At 37.7% G+C, this 23,001-nt stretch overlaps 1 protein-coding gene and 1 long non-coding RNA gene across 10 annotated transcripts in view; one reads left to right on the top strand and one right to left on the bottom strand.

The window, feature by feature from the left end:
* The first annotated feature begins 2,137 nt into the window (after positions 1-2,137).
* On the top strand, positions 2,138-4,302 carry LOC136267174 (uncharacterized). 9 transcript variants are annotated; one of them, XR_010706560.1, is made up of 10 exons: positions 2,141-2,765; positions 2,916-2,959; positions 3,014-3,188; positions 3,241-3,284; positions 3,338-3,522; positions 3,573-3,712; positions 3,763-3,855; positions 3,907-3,994; positions 4,048-4,116; positions 4,168-4,302. It is a non-coding gene; the product is annotated as an uncharacterized lncRNA (long non-coding RNA). The 9 variants fall into 9 exon arrangements; XR_010706558.1 differs by having other exon boundaries at positions 3,241-3,288; XR_010706559.1 differs by having other exon boundaries at positions 3,014-3,191.
* A 1,731-nt stretch (positions 4,303-6,033) lies between these two features.
* The window catches only part of LOC136267810 (uncharacterized), a 73,045-nt gene continuing 56,077 nt past the window's right edge, over positions 6,034-23,001 (bottom strand). Inside the window, exons 3-7 of the mRNA XM_066062990.1 lie at positions 9,734-11,802; positions 8,543-8,780; positions 7,349-7,393; positions 6,457-6,717; positions 6,034-6,406 (exon numbers count right to left, since the gene is read on the bottom strand). Coding sequence (XP_065919062.1) covers positions 6,108-6,406; positions 6,457-6,717; positions 7,349-7,393; positions 8,543-8,780; positions 9,734-11,802 — 2,912 coding nt within the window. The 3' untranslated portion in view covers positions 6,034-6,107. The remainder of the gene's footprint in view (positions 6,407-6,456; positions 6,718-7,348; positions 7,394-8,542; positions 8,781-9,733; positions 11,803-23,001) is intronic.

Raw genomic sequence — 23,001 nt, 5'->3', positions numbered from 1 at the left:
ATTGGTTAAAAGGAATGATTCACTTTTTGTTGATAACCTTATAGCTTACATGCATACTACACAGTGTTTATTCTAGGGCTGTGACTACTACACTATACTTTAGCTTGTTTAAAAAAATCTATCACAAGTGCCTTCAGATTTCAACCTCAGAGTGTTTACTATGTAAAACTTTCCCAGGTTAGAAATTACTGACACAGCCTTAAAATGCTCTCAGGTTTAAATCTCTAAAGGTACATATAAACTATCAAAAATTCTCTGTGTATATCTGTGAATGCTATCCCACTCAGGGTCAGGGGCGGATCCAGGGGGGGGGGCTTGGGGGCTGAAGCCTCCCCCTTCATATTTAGGGCTAAAATTTAGGCAACAAGGACCCGAATCAGCATTGGAGGTTTACAAGATCGAGATACTCTAATAGAGCAGTCAGCTAACTACTCTAATAGAACATTTACTGGAAACATGTAGTTGGTTCTGTTATGGAATTTTCCAAATCTGCCTGCACCTATACATGCAATGAAGTGAATTGGTCTGTTTAAAGGGCTTCATTCATCTACTTGTGTAGTTAATATGTATGACAATACTTAATTCAGGTACACAATTTCCATTGAAAATGCTCTCAGATTCAATCTTGCATTGTTCAAATTTCAAAATTTTCCACTTTCAACATGATTACTCTAACATGCACCTATTCAGTGTTGTGCAATTGTGAGAGGGGTGCATCATGTACTTGGTTGTCTGTACCTATACCCAAACTTCTCCATTAGCAAAATGCTTCAGAGAGCCATACCTATAATCTAAAGGCAGTATACAAAATATCTACAGGCAGAAAATATTATGAATTTTATGTGGAAATGTCTCCAAATTGCAGTGTTGTAGCATCCATTTTTCAAAATTTTCCTGGGGGGGCATGCCCAAAGCATGCTGGGAAGTGTGCTTCACTACCTCTACCCAAGAGATTAGTACCTTGAGTTAGCCCCCCCTTTTATAAATCCTAGATCCGCCCCTGCCACTAGGGACCTGTGAGAAGGCTAAAGCCTGTGAATACAGGGAGTCATAAACATGTAACTAAAAATCCCAGACCCATATGCATGCAGTGGTGACTTGATCCCCAGCAACATGCAGTCTAGACATGCACCAAAGGAGCCATAACAACTGGGATCTGAGATTTTCTCTGCATTCAACCTGCAACTTCAGTGGCGGATCCAGGGGGGTTTCATTGGTTTCCACGGAAACCCCCTTTGAAAAATGATTGCGTAACAATTAAATGTTTTAATTATCGCGGCGTGCGTCTCGATCGAGATACTGTAATTAGAGCAGTCACAGTAGCTACTAAAGTAGTGTGTAGGAAGTTTTTAATATATTTTATGTACTATTACTAGGCTGTGACCTTTTTTTTTTTTTTTTTTTTTTTTTTTGGTCTCACCTTACCAAACCAGACGATGTAGTGCAAACGTTTGCGTATCTCATGTCAATATATATCTCCACCTTCTAAACTGGAAACCCCCTTTATAAATTCCTAGATCCGCCACTGAACTTAAACATCAATTTCTTGCCAGCAATGAAAATTCCTATTTAAAGTGATGGCTATTCAATAATTGTTTCTATAAAATTAATAGCATTCTTAGCTATCAAAATCGTCCTTAAATTCGATATCATATTCTAAGCCAGTTTGCTTTCAGAATACAGCCAGTAAAATACCCCCAGATTTAATTTCAGAAAGTCTGATTTTAAATTATCTTGTTTTTACTATAATTGTGGTATCATATAAATACTAATAAATAATTATATAATTCACATGCATCAATTGTTCTAGATATTACATCATCACAACACTCATACATCAGGCCCCACATCCATAGGATCTGAATTACAAAAATCAACACTCGTGATACAGTTAAGTAGTTTGGAACTATTCAACTGCTTTACATAGTTGTGAACTTGTAGCTAGTTATCAATCACAGACTTTCACCCGGCCACCCCCCAAATTCCTGATTCACACTATGAAAAAAGAGAAATATAAGATGGTAGCTATATCTAATGGCTTAAACTATACAAATAATCTCAGTATAGTCTTGCATTATACTAACTATCTTATACTTTAGTATCAACCCCATCTTATATTATGGGAAACAGATGATACTTTAGTTTAATACACATTCTTTGTATGGCTTTGTTTACTTAACTAAATGTGATAACTTTTTAGAATCACCATCAGATCTCATTATTGTCTCATTTTTAGCTTCACCATCTCATGTGACTTAAGATTTTTTCTACTGTACCAAACAAAGTCATGATGATTTTACAATAAGTAGCTACACTTCTGTTAATCACAATAGCTAGCTAACTAGCTTCAGTTTGTTGTGATAATTTCATACACACACATTTTCATACGGTAATGCATATAATACCAGAAAAAATAATTATTCAATCTAAGAGTCATACAAATCTAGATTTTCTTACACAGTTAGCACACCTGCAAAAGTTCGTAGTAATGCCTGTTTAAAATTGAAGGGGTCAGTGGTGTGCGCATGCGTATTAGATGCAATTAAGTCGCCATCTTTGTCGGTATTGTTGTACAGCAGTTGTAAATGTGAGTGATATGACGGTGTATCTCGCGGAAAGAGTGTGCGCGATCGGCGCCATCGTCCAATGAGCCACGATGATAGTTATGGACCACAATTGTACATCCCTGCTGGCTGTAGTGGTGAAGTGGCGCGGCCAAGTGGACAATTCCTTCGATGGCAGCAATCAAAAACAGCTCTAGATGAGTAAGTATTAGACTAAAATGATAGCTTGTACGATAGGTTTAGCCGTATTAAATTGTTTATTGTGTATTGTATGACAATGGCCTGCAAATGCCGGATTCAACTTTGGTGTTGCTGTGTACGTATTACATGTTTTATATCCTGTTATCTCAGCTTATGGCGGATGACGAGTGGACACAGTTCATCAGCCATCAATGGTAAGAGTATGCATGGTCCGCTGTTATGATTTTGTATATTATATAACTCTTCAGAGGTACAGTTTCTTGTCAGACCTCTTAGTTCTACAGGATGTCAGTGTACAACATCTGCAGTGTTAGTTTCCTTCAATGGCAGCTGCTTCCTTTAAAGAATCTGGTAGCGACTATATGTGGACAGTTTTGTTCTTTTTTCATGGAGTTGTTCAACGTCATCTTCTAATTACTTACAGCTGTAAGTGCATTAAGCCTGATTGTGTTTTTATTCATTTTCTTTTCAATAGGGTAGGAATTATAGACTTAGTCTCAGTTCTTATTACTAACATCTGTAAGTAAGTACACTGAGAGTGTCCAGTATACAATTTATATTTACCCGTTTAGGTTTGTGGAAATTGGTCTCATTTCTTCTGGGAACCGGTCTCATTTCTTCATGTTTTTTACTACTTTTTATCAACAGCTGACGGCTGCTACCTTGTCTGGCACTGTTAATGAGTTGAGTGCTTTCAAGAACCTGTTCCGTCTTGTTTGTCCTTATTTCACTGACCATGCTCGTATTGCAAACAAAAGTAAGTTCACTGAGAGTATGCAAATTATATTATATTTAGTCTTGTTTCAGTTGTACTTAGTGATTACAAGATTCTTGGACTTGGTTATCAGTGTATCAGATGCTTCTTGTGAGCTTACGTAACACGTTAGCCCAACAAGTCACATACTAAGTGGCTGTTTTATGTCTGGCTAGACTCACTGATAACACCTGTAAGTACACCAAATAATCCAGAATATGAATTATGTTTGCCTCCATTTAGGGTTGTGAGACCTCGTCTTATCAGACTTGTCTTAGTTGTACATGGATTGTCGGTCTCAGACTCGGTTTCGGTTTTAAAAGATTGTTACAAACTGTAAGTACAATGATTGTTCAGTATACGCATTATATTTACCATCTTTAATAGAGTTGTGGGACCTAGCTGCCGTTCTACGTGGTAATACTAGGTTTCCAGGCAAGGTCTAGGTTTTATGAGATTCATATTGTTACAAACTGTAAGTCCAACGATTGTCCAGAGTACACATTATATTTACCATCTTTGTATTAGAGCTGTGGGACAGTTCTACCAGACGACTAACAGATTGTCACAGAGTTCTACATAGTGATGATAATACAGGTAATTTGTAATGGAACTTGTGAATTGTATTTACTGTCTTACCTGCTGCAGTTGGATAAAGACTGATAAATGACGAAATTGATTTGATACTGTCATGGCCAAGGAGACATTGATTTACTAGCTGTACCTATTGTGGTTTTAACATATTTACAGAATTAAATTCATTACAAATATAATTATAGAAAATATTTAATTAAGGTTATGGAAAGTAAAAAGTACAGTAGTATAGTAGCCAATATATGGTTGAAATAGGTTTAGTATAGTCTGATAATACACCGCACTATACTAGTGATTTAATCTCTAATATATGACTGTCTTAAATGTATTCAATAAGCTTGTTATAGTAAAGTACTAATCTATTAATATATGCTGTACTATTTCATTCCAGTACTAACATAATAAGACTGTTATAGACCTTATTATTCTGGGCTTTTTTCACAGTGTCACACCTAAAGAAGAAATCCTAGAAAGCCACTGATACTACATAAACAGTCAGTAGTCTGTTTATAAGTAGTGTACATGTAAGCTCTATATTAGTCTTCAAAAGTGTAAGGGCTATATTGAATAAGTTGAGAAGCTCTAGCCTCCTGCATTAACTTTATATATATATGTAGCTCTTAACATATTCGACAATTGTGTGGGTGCACGACAGTCAAGTGTGTAGTTTAATTTACAGAACTAAAAAAAACACTATTTCACACGTCCATTAATAATGGTTGACATAGCATCATTGCAGCCATTAATTTCTTGGTCGCCATAATTGTTTTCACATTTAATTATCACACTGGCCTACATATCAAGACACACAGCTAGTCTCACATGGTCAAACCATGCTATCTTGCTTCTTCTTTTTTTATTATTTGTGATGTAATTGGTCGGTGAGATAGGAATTTGAATCTCACTGCATGCCATGTGTCCTTGACTTAAGAATCTCATGTAAATGTCATATATCTGAATACCAGGAAATCTAACAACATGTCAAATGTTTGGCAGAGGAAATTATTTAGGCATGAGGGTATTATGCTCCAAAAATTGAGCATTATGCTTTTGAGCAGTGCTCAAAAAATTACATAATATTATGCATGCTTTTGAGAATTGCCCATTATTCCCAAAATAATATCATGCCACCATAATTGGCTAATAATGCCAGTTTATTGCTGTATCAGACCATTTTCATTGATGTTTAAGCTTCAATAGCCTTGAATTCTTTAGCTGGTTGCTGTATTAGAGTATTTCATTTCAATGTGACTGCTTTATTAGAGTAAAATATTCAGTGACTGTTCTATTAGAGTTTCTCACTGCTCTATTAGAGTATCAATCTTTTTAAACAGAATAGTGCAATCTGTAGATTTTCCTACTGTTAAACTTTATAATCACCTCAAAATGCTAGCATAATTCCTGATTCCCACACATACCTATTATGCCCGAAATTATGCTGGCATAATTGCTGCATCCCTAAAATTATTAAATGTCCAGACACATGAAATTTTCAATGTTTTAGGAAATGTCACACCATTTACGTACGGGATACTGATTTACTCCAGGTTTGATATAGATAATTCAACACTGACATTTCCATGCTGATTTTTGATCTGGAAATGTCACTTTTTCCCCTTGTGTCTGCTCCTACAGCTGATGATAGTTTCAGCGGTCCGAAATACAGGTGTGGTGACTTTCCTCACCTTTTGTGAATTACCTTCCCTTTGGGTTTTACAAGCATTTAACAACTGAAAAACAGTGACAACATGCATTGTCACTTGTGTCAACAGACAGGTGAGAATACAACTTGTAAAGCTCCAAAGCCTTAACCTCATGCATCAATAATTTCCCCATTAATCATCCTATCAGGTACCCAAGATGAGGGAGATACTTCACTGAGTCAATACCCCATCATTCACAATGAGGCCACTCAGTGCATTTCCAATTTCATCAATCACATTAAATTTATGTATAAAGCATATCAAAACAATTAGTGCAGTTTTGTATAATGTTTAAGTTATATTGATCTGCATTTCTACTTTTTCTTTGAACTTTTCAGCAGCAGCTGTCTGATCAGCTGCCTTGAGAGCTTTATATAGCTTATCGTAGATAACTGGTTCAGGATCAGTCTGGTTTCTGAGCCAACTTGACATCATCTCCTCAAACTTGGCTTTTGTGGCATTGTGCTCCTTCTCAATGTTATCTACATTCACTCCCAAATAGATACCAACATCACGCCAGTCACAAGCTATCTGTTCAGCAACAGTTGTTAGTAGGTATCTTTGACTAAATTCTTGTCCTCCTTCTATCTCTGTGTAGAGTAACACAATACACTTGAGTGTAGTGTATACAGGCACTCACCAGTTTTTAGTTGCTCAGCATAGTAGTTATTGTGAGCTTTGTGTATTGCAGCTATTAACTGTTTCGCTGCTTGTGGAGATGGAAGTGTATACTGCCGAGACCATTTCTTCAACATCTCTCTACAACAAGTCCCCACAGCTTTCTCATGATTATTGCTGATGGTGTCCAATTGATCAGCAGTAAAGTCCAACTGAAGGCCCAAATCTTCCCATTTTGACATCACATCATCTGGGAGTAGTTCTCGTTGCTTCATTTTCATAACTAATAATAAAAATCATCAAGTATGTATGAGCACAGAGTAGTGCAGTATACACGGTTTGTAATGGTGAGTAAGAGTGACCCATAGCTATGTGTGTAGTCTGACATGTAGACCTCAGTCAAATATGCTTAAAAATTGCCCAAAATGCTTTTGGGAATTTCCTAAATTTTCACCCATTATGCTTATTCAGTGTTCCTATTATGCTTGCATTATGCTCCTAAGTTTACAACATTTGTGACAATTATCGTGGAACAGTTTAATCAGTGAATGCTCTATTAGATTATTTCACTATAAATGACTGTCCTATTAGAGAGTATCAATCTAAGGAGCTATGTACAATGCATTTGAGTGCTCTATTGCAGTTTCCACTGACTGTTCTATTAGGGAGTATCGATATAGTTTCATGGAATTAAACTCCATAGTTTGAAATATTCGCTTAATATGCCAGCATTATGCTGGCATAGCACTCCAGCCTATTATGCTTTTTATTATGCTGGCATATTTAACGGAGGCCTACTGACATGTCCTATTGACCATCTCTATAACTACTGGTTATATGAAGTATGTAAAGACACTATATGTGTACATACAGTTAAAGGACGTGTACAACTATTAATGTTATAATATGCTCACACAAAGTTCCCTGTTGTACAGCTGCAGTCTGAGTGGTATCCATAGCTACAACATAATCATATTATATACTGTTATATAACACACAATCCTCATGCATGATAATTATGATCCATTGCTCAATGCTAACAGCAAAAACTAAACAAGTCATAAAATGATTACATATATACAACTCATTTACATGGACATTCTAAACTAAAATTAATTACACACAACATTATTTAGACAGTGTAAAAACAGTTTAGAAGATACTTCTGTATGTAACATGTTAGTAAAAGTGGTTTGTTTAACAAGTGCTTTCTTAGCAATGTAATTGAAGAATTACAAAAAGTCATGAATTATGAAATCTGAAATTACAATAACTTTAATTGATGTAAACCATAACATAGTTGTTTAATTCCAGATGAGTTAGCTAGCTACATGGCGCCTGGTTTTTAGTAGCACAACATCAATCTGGGTTGGAAAGTGCATAAAGATTTATGAGCAAAAATTTGATTACCATATTTAATTCACTACAAAAAATTTTCATGATAATGTTTTTCATGAAAAAATATTTTCATATGATTAGCAATGGAGGAATTTTTAATGTGGCTGCTCTGTTATAGTATCTCATTGCTTTACAGCAATGGTCGCTACAGTGGTAATAAATATTGTCAGTCACAACATTCTTTAATCAGTGGCGGATACAGGGAGGTTGTAATGGTTTCAGCTGAAACCCCCTCTGAAAATAGCACGTGCCCCTAATTCATTTACGACTTGTCATGTGGGTGATAAAATCACTATGAGTTATACATAGTGTATTATATTAGGACTTTCTACTGGCGAAACGTCATACTTTTACTCTTGAAATCACTATTATGGTGTTCAACAGCAGGTTGTGACCTTTTTATATTGGTCTTTGACTTACAGCTAGGCTGAAGTTGAGTGGAATCTGAAACCCCCTCTGAAAATTTCTAGATCCGCCACTGTTAATGCTTGATGTGTTTTGGTTGATAGCTGGTCTTACACAAATTTTTTTTTTGCAAGATTGAACTACTCTAATAGAGCAGTCATTCACGTAAATCATTTTTACACAAAAATTTTTATCACAAAAATAAAGCGAATTATGGTACTTGGCAATTGTAAAAAATCAAGTGAACAGTTTCTGTATAACTTTTTGCATATGAAATTTACAATGAAAAAAGCAAATTATGGTACCTGCAAGTTGATCTAGTCTCATTCGCTTAGGTGATATATCCTGCTCCATTCTCATTGGCTGATTCATCGTGGGTTGCTGTGTTCTAACCATATGTGCAGGTGGCATACCATGCCATACTCCCACTGATGGAAAATTGCTAAAATGCACTCTCTCTAGAGGAGCCCCTCCCCATCCAGCTGCTATGGTATTTGTAGGAGGTGGAAGATTAGACGGATGGGGCTGTGTTACTGGATATTGCTGAATGTACAAGTAAAACCATGCAAATAAACTATTCACAAACAATTTCCTACACATTAAATAACTTCAGTAGGAACAAAAGAAAATAATCAAGACACATGGTAGTGTGTGTCATGCAGCCAAAAAATGAGTATATTGACAGGAAGATTGAAAACAGCATTGTCTGATGTGCATAGCTCCATGGCCCCTTCTCCAAATCACACTATTTTTGCATTATGGCTGTCATTTTTCTTCTTAAGCCATTGGGGCTTCAATTTATTTATGCACACTTCGCAAAAATTGTTATAAAACACAAATGTGTAACTCAATTGCTTTGTTCTTTGGCACAAATGAGGAGCATATTAAGGTGAAATTCACATCACTAACTTTTGTCATGGCTACAGGGTAAACCAAGTATGGATATAGCCTTTTGATGGTTTGAAAAACAATAGAGTTACAGCTACAAAGTTATAAAGCAGTGTAAAATTGCAGGGTTGGAGATAAAAAAGTGCACAATAAATGTAAAAATTACCAGAGTTTGAACCAGGGATCTCCATACCTAACACACTCGCATCCTTAACCATATTAGTGAAATTGAGGTTACTTTTTGAATGCTCTATAAGAGTGTTTTAAATCTATTTCTTGGAATTATCTGATCCAACCCTAACTATTGGATTCTACTATCACATGGCCCCAACAATAATGCAATTGGCAGCATATGAAGTGATAAATTCAGTGATGCTATATATCGTGGCATTCGCAATGCAAAAATGATTACAATTCAAGTAGGGAACACAGAGCTACGTATTCATGAAAATCGCATTTCCTTCTTCCTGTAAATATATTCACAATGTGATGTGATGACTTCCTTGGCTGCACAACACACTACAGTGTGCCTTGATCATCATAATTTTGACATAAAAAATTACAGTGTAAAATTATAGATGCCAATAACTAAGGTTTAATATGCTTACCTGAAACCACACTTTGTGAGAAGGTGTCAGTTTCATTTTACCATGATTGCAATATATCCATTCTGTAGAAGTATCAGTGTTTTGTAGAATTGCCAAATGATTTTCACTTGTATGCTTGTCATTTCTGCACAAATAGCCAAACTCTAACCGCTTGTTTTCATACTGAAGGCGGTTGCATACACTATCCAAAGCCCTAAGAAGAATTTCACGGACTTCATTATGAATAGGAAGTGTGTCTTCTTCATGTCTTATCTGAATTTCAAGGTATCCAATTCTGTCAATTAGTGATACAGAATGACCAGTGTCTGATGTGTGAAAACTTATCAGGTTGCTGTAGGTATGATGTCTGCGTTTTGTAGACTGTAGAGGAAGTCTCCAGTTTTCTGGCAAATGTTGAAAAACTTCTACAACCAGACAACAAAAGAATCCTTGTGGTAGAGGACAATGTGAGAATTGAATGCACAACTGCTCAGATTGAAGATGACCATACTCATCAAGAATGCTGCAACCAGATTGTTGAAAATCATAGCTTGGTAATACACACGGCATGAAATATTTCTCTTGGTTAATTGGAACACAGATTTTCAAATAAATCAACAAATAAATAAAACACTCCGTATCAATGTCCTTCTCTAATCGTATTTGATGGATCAATGACTTATTAAATAAACCTTCATGTTTAAATTGACTGATAACTTCTTGATCAAAGCCACTTCTTGGAAAAGACACCTTCACAAGACTAGTCAGTTTATTAAACAACCACTGGTGGTCAACAATCACATACTTGCACATGCCAGGAACATCATGATAGTAAAGCAAAATTCCCATAATGTGGAAGAACAATAAAGCGTATTGCACTTCTCTGATGTCTTGACACAGGTTTGCTTGTGTGCATATGTACTGTACTTCATTATATAATATAAAGCTAACTTTTCTCTCAGCACTGAGTTTCTGTAATTCAAGCAACAATATTAGCCAAGTGATAGGTACATCATAGACATTTCTCTCCCCAACAAGATTTTGAATGCGACTACGAACTGATTTAGCATTGTGATCCTCACTATCTCCACCTGCTGTTGTGTTGTCAACTGTAAATAGTACATTTTCATCTTGTTCCCACAAATATTTCCTGCATTTCAGCTCAAGTGCAACAGAGTCTAATTTGCTCTCGATTTCCTTGATCTCATTTTCACTTACTTTGTCTGCATGAGTACCCACATAACACTGATATGTGTTATCACTTTCTACACCTTTGTATGACGGTTGGATTGGTAGTGAAGTTCTTAAACCAGAATTCTTAGAGGATGCCATGAGCATTTTAACAAGATCCAGGTTTGTAAGGCCTATAGGATGTGGCTCAAATGACTGTTTACCATGCTCACTGTGAACAACCAATACTGGCTTATCTAGAGCTTTTACTCCTCCTTCCATGTTTAGGACAATGAAGGTGAGGGATATTGAACTGCTAACAGTTGGGAGAAGATTAACAAATTCAGGCTGCCCACCTGTGTCCAAAAGGTTGATGATATTCCACACTTTACCTAGTGATGGTTCTTCATAAGTTCTATATACTGATGCAATGTCACCTTCAACTGCACACAGATTATTTTTCTTGATATTTAGATTGCTTGGTGGTGATCGTAAATTTATTAATGACATGGTTTTACTGGATACTTTTGAAGCAGTGACAATTGGAATTATTGATGGGTCCTGCAGATTGGGTAATGACATAGTTTTTTTCATTGTGCTTTCTTTAGTATTCTTTGTTAATGACACATTGCATAAGTGTTTGTAAAGCTGTTTTAGCATGTTCTGATGATTTAATTCTATCCATTTAGAGTCTTCACTTGATCCAACTACCCCAGCTTGCTTTACTGTCACAACATGTTCAGATTCTACCACCCCAGTGCTGTGGTGATGTGGTTTGAATTTTCTTTTATTAAGCAAGTTGAGGAAACTAGTTTTTCCAGCTCTAGCTGATCCAGTAAATGCAATAGATTCAAATGACAGTTTTAAAGTTGAGCCACTAGCCTTTGTTTGTTGAAGTGTGTCAATCATGCTTTGTTTCACTAAAACATAATGAAAAATTGCTTAAGACATATGATTTATAGAACACAACACTGCTAGATATTATCTATTACTTATCTATACATAACTAAACACTTCCAACAGACAGCTGTGGTTGTACACTTATGTTTTTTTAAACTATTTCACTTTTTCTGCAGTGTAACCTTAAAATAAGATTATAATAATAATCAAACAGTACAGTTGTAGGGTTTCCCTAAAGTGACGTGCACCGCTAAAAAGCCGCATCTAAAAACCATCATGGAAATATCATATGCGATGAAAATTAGCTACCTTCACAAAATACTGTATAGTTTTACTCCATTCAATGTCAATTACAACAAGAAAACACTTACAGGTGTACAGATATTAAATTTCAAAAAACTTACCAAAACTGGAATTTTGGTCTATCCAATCACAGTTGCAAGGCTAGAGGCCAAACGAAGCAGCACATGGTCTCCATTTTATGCACAAAAAAACTTACAGATGGAATATGCCTTTTATTGTTCCTACGAATGTCTGCATTCTGCACTTCGCCTTCTGCACATTGCCATTCTTTTATCTTCAATTAAATGGTCATGCCAGGAAACCATACCTACACATTAATTTTCCGTATTGACACTTTCTTTGAAGGAGCTTATTTAGACCACCACGCAACTATTTGAGGTGCTAAACGGACTGTAGTATCCTTGGTAGTATTGGGTAGTATCTAAGCTGTGCTTTTAAAACAATTGCCAGCCCCCTTAAAGAGAACACACCACAACACCTCTAATAATCAGTGCTGAGGTCATGCCCTCAATAATCTAGCTCCATAGAAAACAGGCATTGTGCCAGCTCGATCTACTGTGTACCAATAAATAACAAACATTCTAATACAGAAACCAGTCTCACATTAAATTTCAGAGGGTCTTATGTTTAAAATTTCTTGGGTGGCATGTACTTAGTACCAATATCAAGATACCCTATTAGGTCAGTCATAGCAGTCAAATAGCTAATTATTAATAAGCCTTATCTGCAATTATATTGGAATCATCCAGTTTTTCGTGCCGGATCATTGTTACCAGAAGTAGAAATATCTTTGAATTTATCATACGTTCCACTCTTGTGACTAGTTCCTTAATCATTAATAATTGAGTTGCAGTGTGTTATAAGTTTGATTTCTCCAATAATAATAATGCCTACGTTTCAGCCAGTTGCTTCGAGACACACCAACAAGCCAGGCTCAGCAGTTAATTAATCAACCTTTCATGAGGAAGACTTACCAACAACTAAAATAAACACTCTCACATATCGACATTCTACAGAAATGTATTTCAAAGGAGGTAACTATGATCCAGTGAACTTGTTTGTATTGAAGTCAATAGACTGATGCGAGATGATTCTAATTCTAGGCACTTGCCTGTACGTATATTTATGCAAAAGTGACATTATAACTGGCAATTGTGGGAGTACTTTATCATACAGTTAATGAACTGAATGCATACTGCTGTTTAAACAGTGTAATCTATCTCCAACTAACTACACTAAATGTGTAAAATTATAACGTATAATTATGGTGTGACTCTGACTTACTGTATACTATGCACACATGTTGATGTAACCATACTAATTATAGGTTCAATGCACGTGACTGTACTATTGTTACACATGTCTAATTATCATAACATGGTGGCAGCATAGTGATCAAACTTATGGCTCAAATCAATTTAAAGCCACTCGATCTGCTAAACTTCAAGGCTCCTGAATACCGGCTGAGATGGAAGCAGCATTTCGAGCAATTTCATATTGCTTCTGGACTGTCAGATGCAGCTGCAGCTAAGCAAATCAACATGCTGTATGCAATAGGCAAAAAAGCTGAGACAGCGCTAGTGTCCACTAATATCACCCAAGAGGAACGACTAGAGTACAATACTGTCATAGACAAGTTTGACTCCTACTTCAAAGTTACTAGAAACGTAATTTTCAAGAGAGCAAGATTTAATCATAGAGTCTAAATGGATGGAGAAACAGCAGAGCAATTCATCATTGAACTTTACAACCTGGTTGAATTCTGCAATTACGGAAACCTTACCTCTGAAATGATTCAAGACCGATTCGTCGTCGGAATCCAAGACTACCATCTTTCCAAAAGGCTACAGTTGGATCCCGAACTGACACTGGAAAAAGCTAAAAGGGCGATCCATCAACATGAAGCTGTTCATGGGCAACAAGATTCATTGAAAGGAGGCTCCGACCCCTCATGTAATTTAGACCGATTGCAAGCTTCATGTCGAGGTAATCACCCAAGGAAGGGCACCAAGAAATTCCAACATACCAGTGCCAAACAATGTAAACACTGTGGCAAAGAACCACATAATTGCAACAAATGCCCAGCTAAAGATGTCACCTGTAGCCAATGCCACAAAAAGGGAACTATAGTTCATGCTGCCTATCCAAATCACTAACTGAACTGGTAAAAGCAATGTTGACGAATTCTTCCTGGACACTGTAAATGATCAGAAACATCCTGGATACTCAACCTGGAACTCAATGGTAAGTCAATTCTATTTAAACTGGATACAGGAGCTGAGGTAACAGCAATTTCCCCAGACACTTACAGTCGATCTGCTAACTTACAACTGATGACCTCTCAAAAAGTACTGTCCGGCCCATCCAGTATGAAATTGAATGTACTCGGACAATTTTAAGAAACCTTCACCTACAAAGGTAGACAAACCTCCCAACCAGTGTTCGTTGTCGATGGTTTCAATACTGGGCTTTCCCTCGATTCTCTCACTTAAACATCGTCACAAGATTTCAAATATTCCAGAAAACATCCCAAGCAATTTTCCATCCCTGTTTTCTGGATTGGGAAACCTAGGTGATGAATATAACATTTAACTGAAAACCTGATACCAAGCCATTCGCCACCTTTACTTCAAGACATGTGTCACTACCATTACGAGCAAAAGTTCAAGATGAGCTAAACCAGATGGAATCTCTGGGAGTGATCTCCCCAGTGGACCAGCCCACACCACGGTACATGTGCTGGCATGATGATTGTACTGAAGAAACACGGCTCTGTAAGAATTTGTGTTGATCTTAAGTCCCCTAACACCAATGTGCAAAGTGAAGTCCACCCACTTCTGACAGTGGATGATGCCCTAGCACAATTGACTGGTGCCAAAATGTTCAGCAAGCTAGACGCAAATTCTGGCATTTGGCAAATACCACTTTGATCACCATCTTCCAAACTGCCGACAACCTTTCTTACTAACAATGGCCGATACTGTTTCAACAAGCTGCCATTTGACATTTTAAGTGCCCCAGAGCACTTACAAAAATGCATGAGCAATATTCTAGTGGGTCTCCCAGCGTCCTATGTCATATGGATGACGTTCTTGTATTTGGGAAAAACAAAACTCTCGCCTATTACAAGTGCTTCACCAAACCCAAGTGGCTGGAGCCACACTCAACAAAGACAAATGCCAATTCAGGCAGTCTTCAATCAAGTTTCTGGAACACATCATTGACGATAGTGGAATAAAACCAGATCCTGATAAAACATCAGCCATCATTAAGATGAAACCTCCAAACAATGTTTCTGAACAGAGACGCTTCATGGGCATGATCAATCAGTTCAACAAATTTTCTCCTAATCTTGCTGAACTGACTGAACCGCTTCGTGAATTGCTCAGACAGCACAATTCATGGGCATGGAATCAAGCTCAAGACCAAGCTTTGGCTAACATCAAAGAAGAATTGATCACACCAACAGTGCTAACCCTCTTTGATGTCAACGCCGAGGTGAAAGTCTCTGCAGTTGCATCTTCATTTGGGCTTGAGGCTGTCCTTCTGCAGAACAACAACTCTTCCTGGCAGCCTGTTGCCTTTGCTTCAAGAGTGATGTCCGACACTGAACGCAGATATGCCCAGATTGAAAAAGAAACCCTGAAAATCACCTGGGCCTGTGAACAATTCTCATCATATATTTTGGGTAAAGCTTTTGTGATAGAGACTAACCACAAGCATTTATATACTGTCTAGAGCTCCAGTTTCATCAATAGATTCTACCAACCTGTAGGAAGAAGCAGACCTACTTCTGGCATTGTCAGTTGATCATTTACCAGCAAGTAGTCAACATATTAATGACATCAAGAAAGCACAAGCATCTGATCCAGTGTGCTCCACGCTCATCTTGTTTTGTGATGAAGTTTGGCCTTGCAAGAGCAATCTATGTGTACCACTGATCCCCTATTGGAAATTTAGAGATCAGTTAACAGCTTACAATAATCTGTTACTATATGGCACCTGAATTGTGGTTCCTCTCTCCATGCAGCAAAACATGCTACAGAAACTCCATGGAGGTCATCAGGGCATCCAACGATTCCATACCTATGTGCCAAAATCTCAATATGGTGGCCAGGCATTGTCAAACATATCAATGATGTTATGAACAGTTGCCCAGCATGTGTTTGAGATTCCCTTCCTCAAAAGGAATCACTTTTACCTCTCAACTACCAGGCTACCCTTGGCAGAATATTGGCACTGACTTGTTTTACCTTAACAGCTCTCATTACATTGTAATTGTCGATTTTTACTCAAGATTCATAGAACTGATTAAACTAAAGTCTACAACACCCATACAAGTAATAGAAGCTTTACGCTCAACTCTCTCTTTTTATGGTATACCAGAACTGGTCATGAGTGACAATGGACCCAAAACAATTTTCTGTCTTTGCAAAGCTGTATGGTGTTCAACATTCAACAAGCAGTCCGCTATTTCCTCAAAGTAATGGCCAGGCAGAACGTGTGGTACAGATAGTCAAGAAGCTTTTGAGATCAGATGATCCATACATGGCTCTACTTACTCACCGTAGCACTCCCATTCGGTGGTGCAATTTTTCTCCTGCTGATATGCTTATGGGAAGACGCCTTCACAGTACTCTACCAATGACTACTGAGCAGCTTACACCAACCTGGTCTTACTTAGACAACTTTCGTGCTGTAAACACTGAGTTCAAACAGCAGCAAAAGACAGATTTTGACAGGCGACACTGCTCCCTTCCTTTACCACCCAATGACACCGAAGTATGGGTTACCTCAGGCCTGAATATTACTTCAGGACAAGTTGACACCAGCAAACTCTCCACAATCTTATGTTGTGAATACTCCAAATGGGGAAGTGAGAAGAAATAGAATTCATCTTAATGTTGTTCCCGACCAACAGCCATCTACACTGTCACACCAAAATGTTAGTCCACAGCCTCATCGTCCTATAACCAGATCTGTTACAAAGGCCACTGTTCGACCTCCAGAAAGATAATGCCACTAGTCTAAGAAAGGGAGATGTGGTGTGACTCTGACTTACTGTATATATATACTACACACACACACACATTGATGTAACCATTCTACAGGCTTTTGCAATTGAATTCGGTGACTTTGCAATTGGATTCGTCCCATTTGCAATTGAGTTCGTCGCTTTTGCAATTGAATTCGTCCTGTTTGCAATTGAATTCGTCAGTTTTGCAGCTGAATTCGTCCCGTTTGCAATTGAATTCATCGGTTTTGCAATAGAATTCATCGGTTTTGCAGTTAAATTCGTCCGTAACAAGAATGGCAGCTGGAGCAAACACAAAAACATGATGTAGCAGCTGCTACAAGAACTTTTTCAAGTACAACAGTAGTAAACAACTCTTTATAAGGCAATAATTCTTCCTCTACAGCCTATCCAGCAACATTCCAAACTCTACTACGCCATTTGCGATGGGTGTGGTCACTCGCGAGCAAGCTAATTAACTTGTCAGACAGCTATCAACTTCGCATACTACCAGCTCCAATTACCTTCTAGTGTCTCAAGTGTAACTCTCCATGGCATAAATAATTCATCTCTTAATGAACGGTTGGTTTCTTGGAGCCGTTTTGTTTATGACGAATTGTAATGCAAACGCGACGAATTCTATTGCAAAACCGACTAATTCAACTGCAAAACCGGCGAATTCAATTGCAAAACCGACGAATTCAATTGCAAACAGGACGAATTCTATTGCAAAACCGACGAATTCAATTGGAAATGGGACGAATTCAATCGCAAAGGCGACAAATTCAATTGCAAAAACTTGTAATTATAGGTTCACTGTTCGTGACTCTGTACTATTGCTACATATGTTTAATTATCACAACAATAATTATACAATATTGTACTATTATAATGATCTTTAATTGTTGCAGAGTCTTGCCACTACTTCAAGCAGTTATTAAACCAAACTTGCACACACTGTGACACTGAATAGCGCATCTGGTGATGCCTGATCTCATGATCGCTCCTTCCAGCAGCCTCGACTTACAACATTATAGATATTAAAGGAATTCATCCAACAGATCTCTAACTTTATGTTCTTGGTTCAACATAAAGCCCAATCAAAGTAACCAACATGGTCGTCATAGATCCACTCTAGTACAAAGTATCTGTCATTATTTCAGTGCACGGCTGTGCGCCCCAGAAAATCAGTTCATGCATTCAACTCACATGTGTACAAAGTGACTACTTAATCATCCATTATCACACTTCAATCTCACCACTCGAGACCTGATTACCATTATGCGATTTAAATCAACACTCTTACATGATTTCTTGCCTGATTACCATTGTAGCTAATGATATTTGATGAATTCCTAATGTATACGGCTGCCCTAGTGCACAGTGCAATGAAGAACCACCAATGTATTCCAGTACATTGTTTAATATGTTCATTACTAGAATACCGTATAGCAGAAAATTTTGGCAAATCAATGATTAATTAGATTTGGTGAATAATATATTGGCGAATGAAGCTATTATGTGTCGCCCACACATAATTGAACAGTGCTGCAATATAGCGAAGAAATCAGGCGATTCTGAGTGATTTGAACTCGTTTCAGTCCACGTGGCAGCTGCAGTATGGCAGGCACAAGATCTCTCTCAGTTCAAGCAATGATCTGCGGCTATCATGTTTACAAGGCAATCTGGGAAGCAGCCATCAATGGAGAAGTTCTTTTGTTCGAAAGAGAAGTAAGAAATATTCATGAAACCTTTGCAGTGGCTGTGAAGAAAGACGGAGTTATTGTTGGGCATTGTCCGCAAAAGATTTTTTCATCGTGTTCAATTTTTATTAGGCGAGGAGGTTCAATTGCCTGCCAAGTAAGTGCTAGCAGGCGATATTCTGAAGACTTGCCTCAAGGAGGCTTGGAGGTACCCTGCATTTTAATTTTCCAGACACCGAAAACTCAACCACCAGAGTTGTTAGAAAAAACAGAAAGGCTAATTAGTGCTGCCTTGAGCTTAAAAATTGAATCGCCTCTCCCTCCTATTAGCTCAGAAAGCTCCAGTGCCAGTAGCCCTGCTGCTTCCCAGCCACAAATCAAGATTGAACCACCACAGACTGATGATGAATCACAGCTGTTCAGCATGGCAGATGTTGACCAGCCTCTGACTAAAAGGCTAAGGTTACAATGTAAGCAATTTGAAGATATCATTATGGGTGTTGAACTCTCTGACCTCCAAATCAACATGGCACAAAATTTGTTAAAGGCTCAGTTTCCGAAGCTAAATGGCCTAAAGTCAACATTGCAGCAAACTAAATCCACAGATCTTCTCCCAGTAGATGAGGTGAAGAATAAATTGCAAATAATTCATTGGAAAGCTAGACATCATTGGATTGTAGCAACTACAGTGAAATGTACAAATAACCAAGTGCTCATTGTTGACTCTCTATTCAGTTCAATGGATGATGATTGATGAGACAAAGGCCACCATTTCACAACTGTTTCAATCTAGTACTACAAGCTCTCCAGTTATGAAAGTGATAAGGCCACAAAAGCAAATGGGAGTTAAGGATTGTGGGCTTTTTTCTATAGCTTTTGCAACATCCATTGCTTTTGGTCAGAATCCAGCTAGACAAAAGTTTCAGCAACAGTCAATGCGAGCACACTTAGTTAACTGTTTTGAAAACAAGAAGATGATCCCATTTCCATGCCTTTGATTTCTGTATCTTTGATTTATCCTTTATGACAATCATCAATTGAAATTATGTACATAAGTTTACAATATAATCATTGTATAGTGTCATTTACAAATCACATAATCAAAATTGGTATTACACACAACAAAATTATTTCAATAACCCTGCTGCTGCAAATCCATTACGAATAATGTCAGACTTCCTCTTTAAATAGTCATACATCTCCACCATCTATTGTGCCCCTAATGGTTTCACAACACTGGCTCGAAGGTCTAATGGCTCCTTTTTGCACTTTTGCTGCAACTGAGCACAGACCTGTTTTGCATACCACTGATGAAATTGCTTCCTGAGAAACTCTTTTGCAGCTTTATTGACACTTATATCTAGTGGCTGCAATCAGTCTGTACAATTTGCTGGAATTAAAATCACATTAATATTCTTTGAATCCAGCAACTTAAACAGCTCTGTGGTGCACTGTCCTTTAAAATTGTCAAAATTCAGAACAGCAGGTTGTTCAGCGGAAAAGTTTAAGTTCCTTTCGTTTTTGGTCGAGGTATGGTAAAATAATCCTTTGGATATATTGCCGCATGGTAGATTCGTTGCACCAATGATTGGCCGTACAAGTCACATCCCAGTCTGATGGAAACTGAAATTTTGGAAGGCTTTTGTCAGTATTACCCTGGTAAACTAATTGGATTGGAAGAAAATCGCCAGACATGGAACATGCAAACAAGCCAGTTAGCTGTCACTTGTCATCCTTGCCGATCATTTCCACTCTTTTAGACCCCTCTTCTGCCATCGTCCATGATGCTACAGGGATGTAAGTTATACCAGTCTGGTCCCAAAATATCACTAATTCAGAGGGGATCTCATCTATTTCAACTACGTTGTTGAATTTAAGAAAATACAATTTCTTCAGTTCATCAAAATGCTCCACAGTAATCTTGGCTTTTGTATTAGCTCTCCTCTTTACAAAGCCCATACAAGAAGAAGGTATTTTGCCCAATGTTTAGTAAGATCTATGTGACCACCATTAGCAAGCAACAAATTTGCATCGCTGTTCATCACAATTCCAGTTCCAACAGCTATTACTACGTCGCTATTAATAACAATTCCCTCTCTCCTGAGCTCTCTTACGTACTCTTTAACTTGATCATATAGTTCTTCACCGATTAGCAATGGTCTTCCTCTCTTCTTGGGAACCAACCCTTTAACTGCCAGTGGTGACCCATATGTGGAACTGTGAATTGATTTCTTAAGTTCGTCTTTGTACTTGTCCTTAAACCGCCGTACCGAGGATTCTTTCAGTTTCTTTGAGAGATCCGGGTAATGTTTGGAATAATAATGTATTGCAGGCGTTGTTCCAATTTCAGCAGCTCTCTTGCCTATCTTGTACTTTTGAGCTGGGGTAAACACTGTGTATACGGACCTCGGGTGCCCGTCACACCGCTACACTCTCCATTACTAGTAATGGCGTTGGTCTTATCCAGTAGCTTGCTTATGTACAAATTAGCTGCAGAAATTCCAGAAGACGGGATTTTAAGACTGAGCGGACCATTGGGGTCAGGTAAGTGCTGCCTTTCCTTCTTAAGTTTGAAGTACTGAAGTAACACCATCTTCGCAACGTACACAACCATATGCTTCCTTTTTACAAACAGGAAAATTTTGGCTGAGAAAATTTTGGCAATGCATTCAAATTCGCCAAATTTACCAAAATTTTCTCCTGCCAAAATTTTCCACTATATGGTATCATGTGATTCATACTTATTGGCGATGTGTACCTCAAGCGACAAGTTGTATATTATGATTCTATGTAAGAGTTATCTAGTTTTACATGTATTTTGAGAACTGGGGTCTTAGTTTTAAAGCTTTGAGCCCCAGGGCCTTAGGCAGCTGCCTACCCTTATGGTAGGCCCTGATGGCTGAGCAGATTCCTCTCAAATTTGATAACAGGAGGTGCCCTAGAGTTTCGCAGCAAAAAGGTTAATTTCCATTCAGACACTATTAAGCTATGAATGGCATTTCCTTGGATCCTAATACTGTTGTGTGTCCACACTGGTTGTACTTGGTCACACAACACACTATAATGTGTCTTGATCCCACCAAATTTTTCCCCTTATCAAAGTTTTCCTGTAAAGTAGATCAAAACATATACAAATTAGAAGGAAAATTAGGAATTTTAAATTGGATTATGGATTAAAGAGAAAATGTAGTGAAACAAGACAATAGCTAAAGTAGTCAAACAAGAAAGCTACTTGCAGATATACTAGTAATCCCTTACTTCAGCCTATAAACCACTAGTATATTTGCAGGTAGCTATAGGCAGCTTTCTTGTTTCATTACTTTTCAGCTATTCTCTACTTTTTCCCTTTTGATCACCAACATCAAGTTTAAAACTATTGAAAATGGTGGGAAAATCAACTATTGGCTACTTGTACAGTGGATGCTCTTGAAGGTAAAGAATTGGTGTGATATGTGTGAAAAATTTGGTACATGTAGCCTTAGTCACTGGCAGGCTACAACACACTGAATACTTAAAACAAGCATTTCTCGATACTTTTAAAAAGGTGATAATACTGGTTTTCCCAGTCTGGGTCATACTCCTTAATCAGAAAGTATTTCATCCTTTTCACTTGATAATTCCCAGTAGATTTCAATTTTTCATTTGAGCATCTAAAGTACGTAGCACAAAACTGACAAAACATTAGATCAGCTAGTATATTGACGTCAGCTCTATTTAGTTCTCTTTAAAAATGCAATAGAGCAAGGCATATCTGATAAAGAGTGTCAGGTGGGTATGGCCTTCCATCTTTTCGCCTCACCTCCAGTATAAACTTTGCTAACAAAAAAATCTAGACATTTTACAGAAACATGAAATTAATAGGAGAAAGCATCCTGACTGCTTGGCATACTCCTGTAAGTGTTTGAGCATAAATCGGATGGCTGCAGGATCAAGGCTGCCTGGTCCAGTCATGGGTTTTTTCTCCTTTCTACAACCTTCTCAAACACACTTTATGTACATAACATCTTCAAACAGGCTGTAGGACCAGGTGTCCTACAGACCTTCAGCTGTAAAGCTAAATAAAATTTAAAAAGTAGCTTGTGCTCGTTTCACACTTGGACACTGCAAATGATATTGAACTTACACCATATATTCCCCACCCACTTATTCTGGTCTAATAGAGGTAGTTCATCATATGGGTCACCAAAAACATCCAAGGA

Source organism: Dysidea avara, chromosome 9 (assembly GCF_963678975.1).
Source record: "Dysidea avara chromosome 9, odDysAvar1.4, whole genome shotgun sequence".
In the NCBI taxonomy this organism is placed as follows: domain Eukaryota; kingdom Metazoa; phylum Porifera; class Demospongiae; order Dictyoceratida; family Dysideidae; genus Dysidea; species Dysidea avara.
This window is presented reverse-complemented; position numbering and strand designations above follow the sequence as displayed.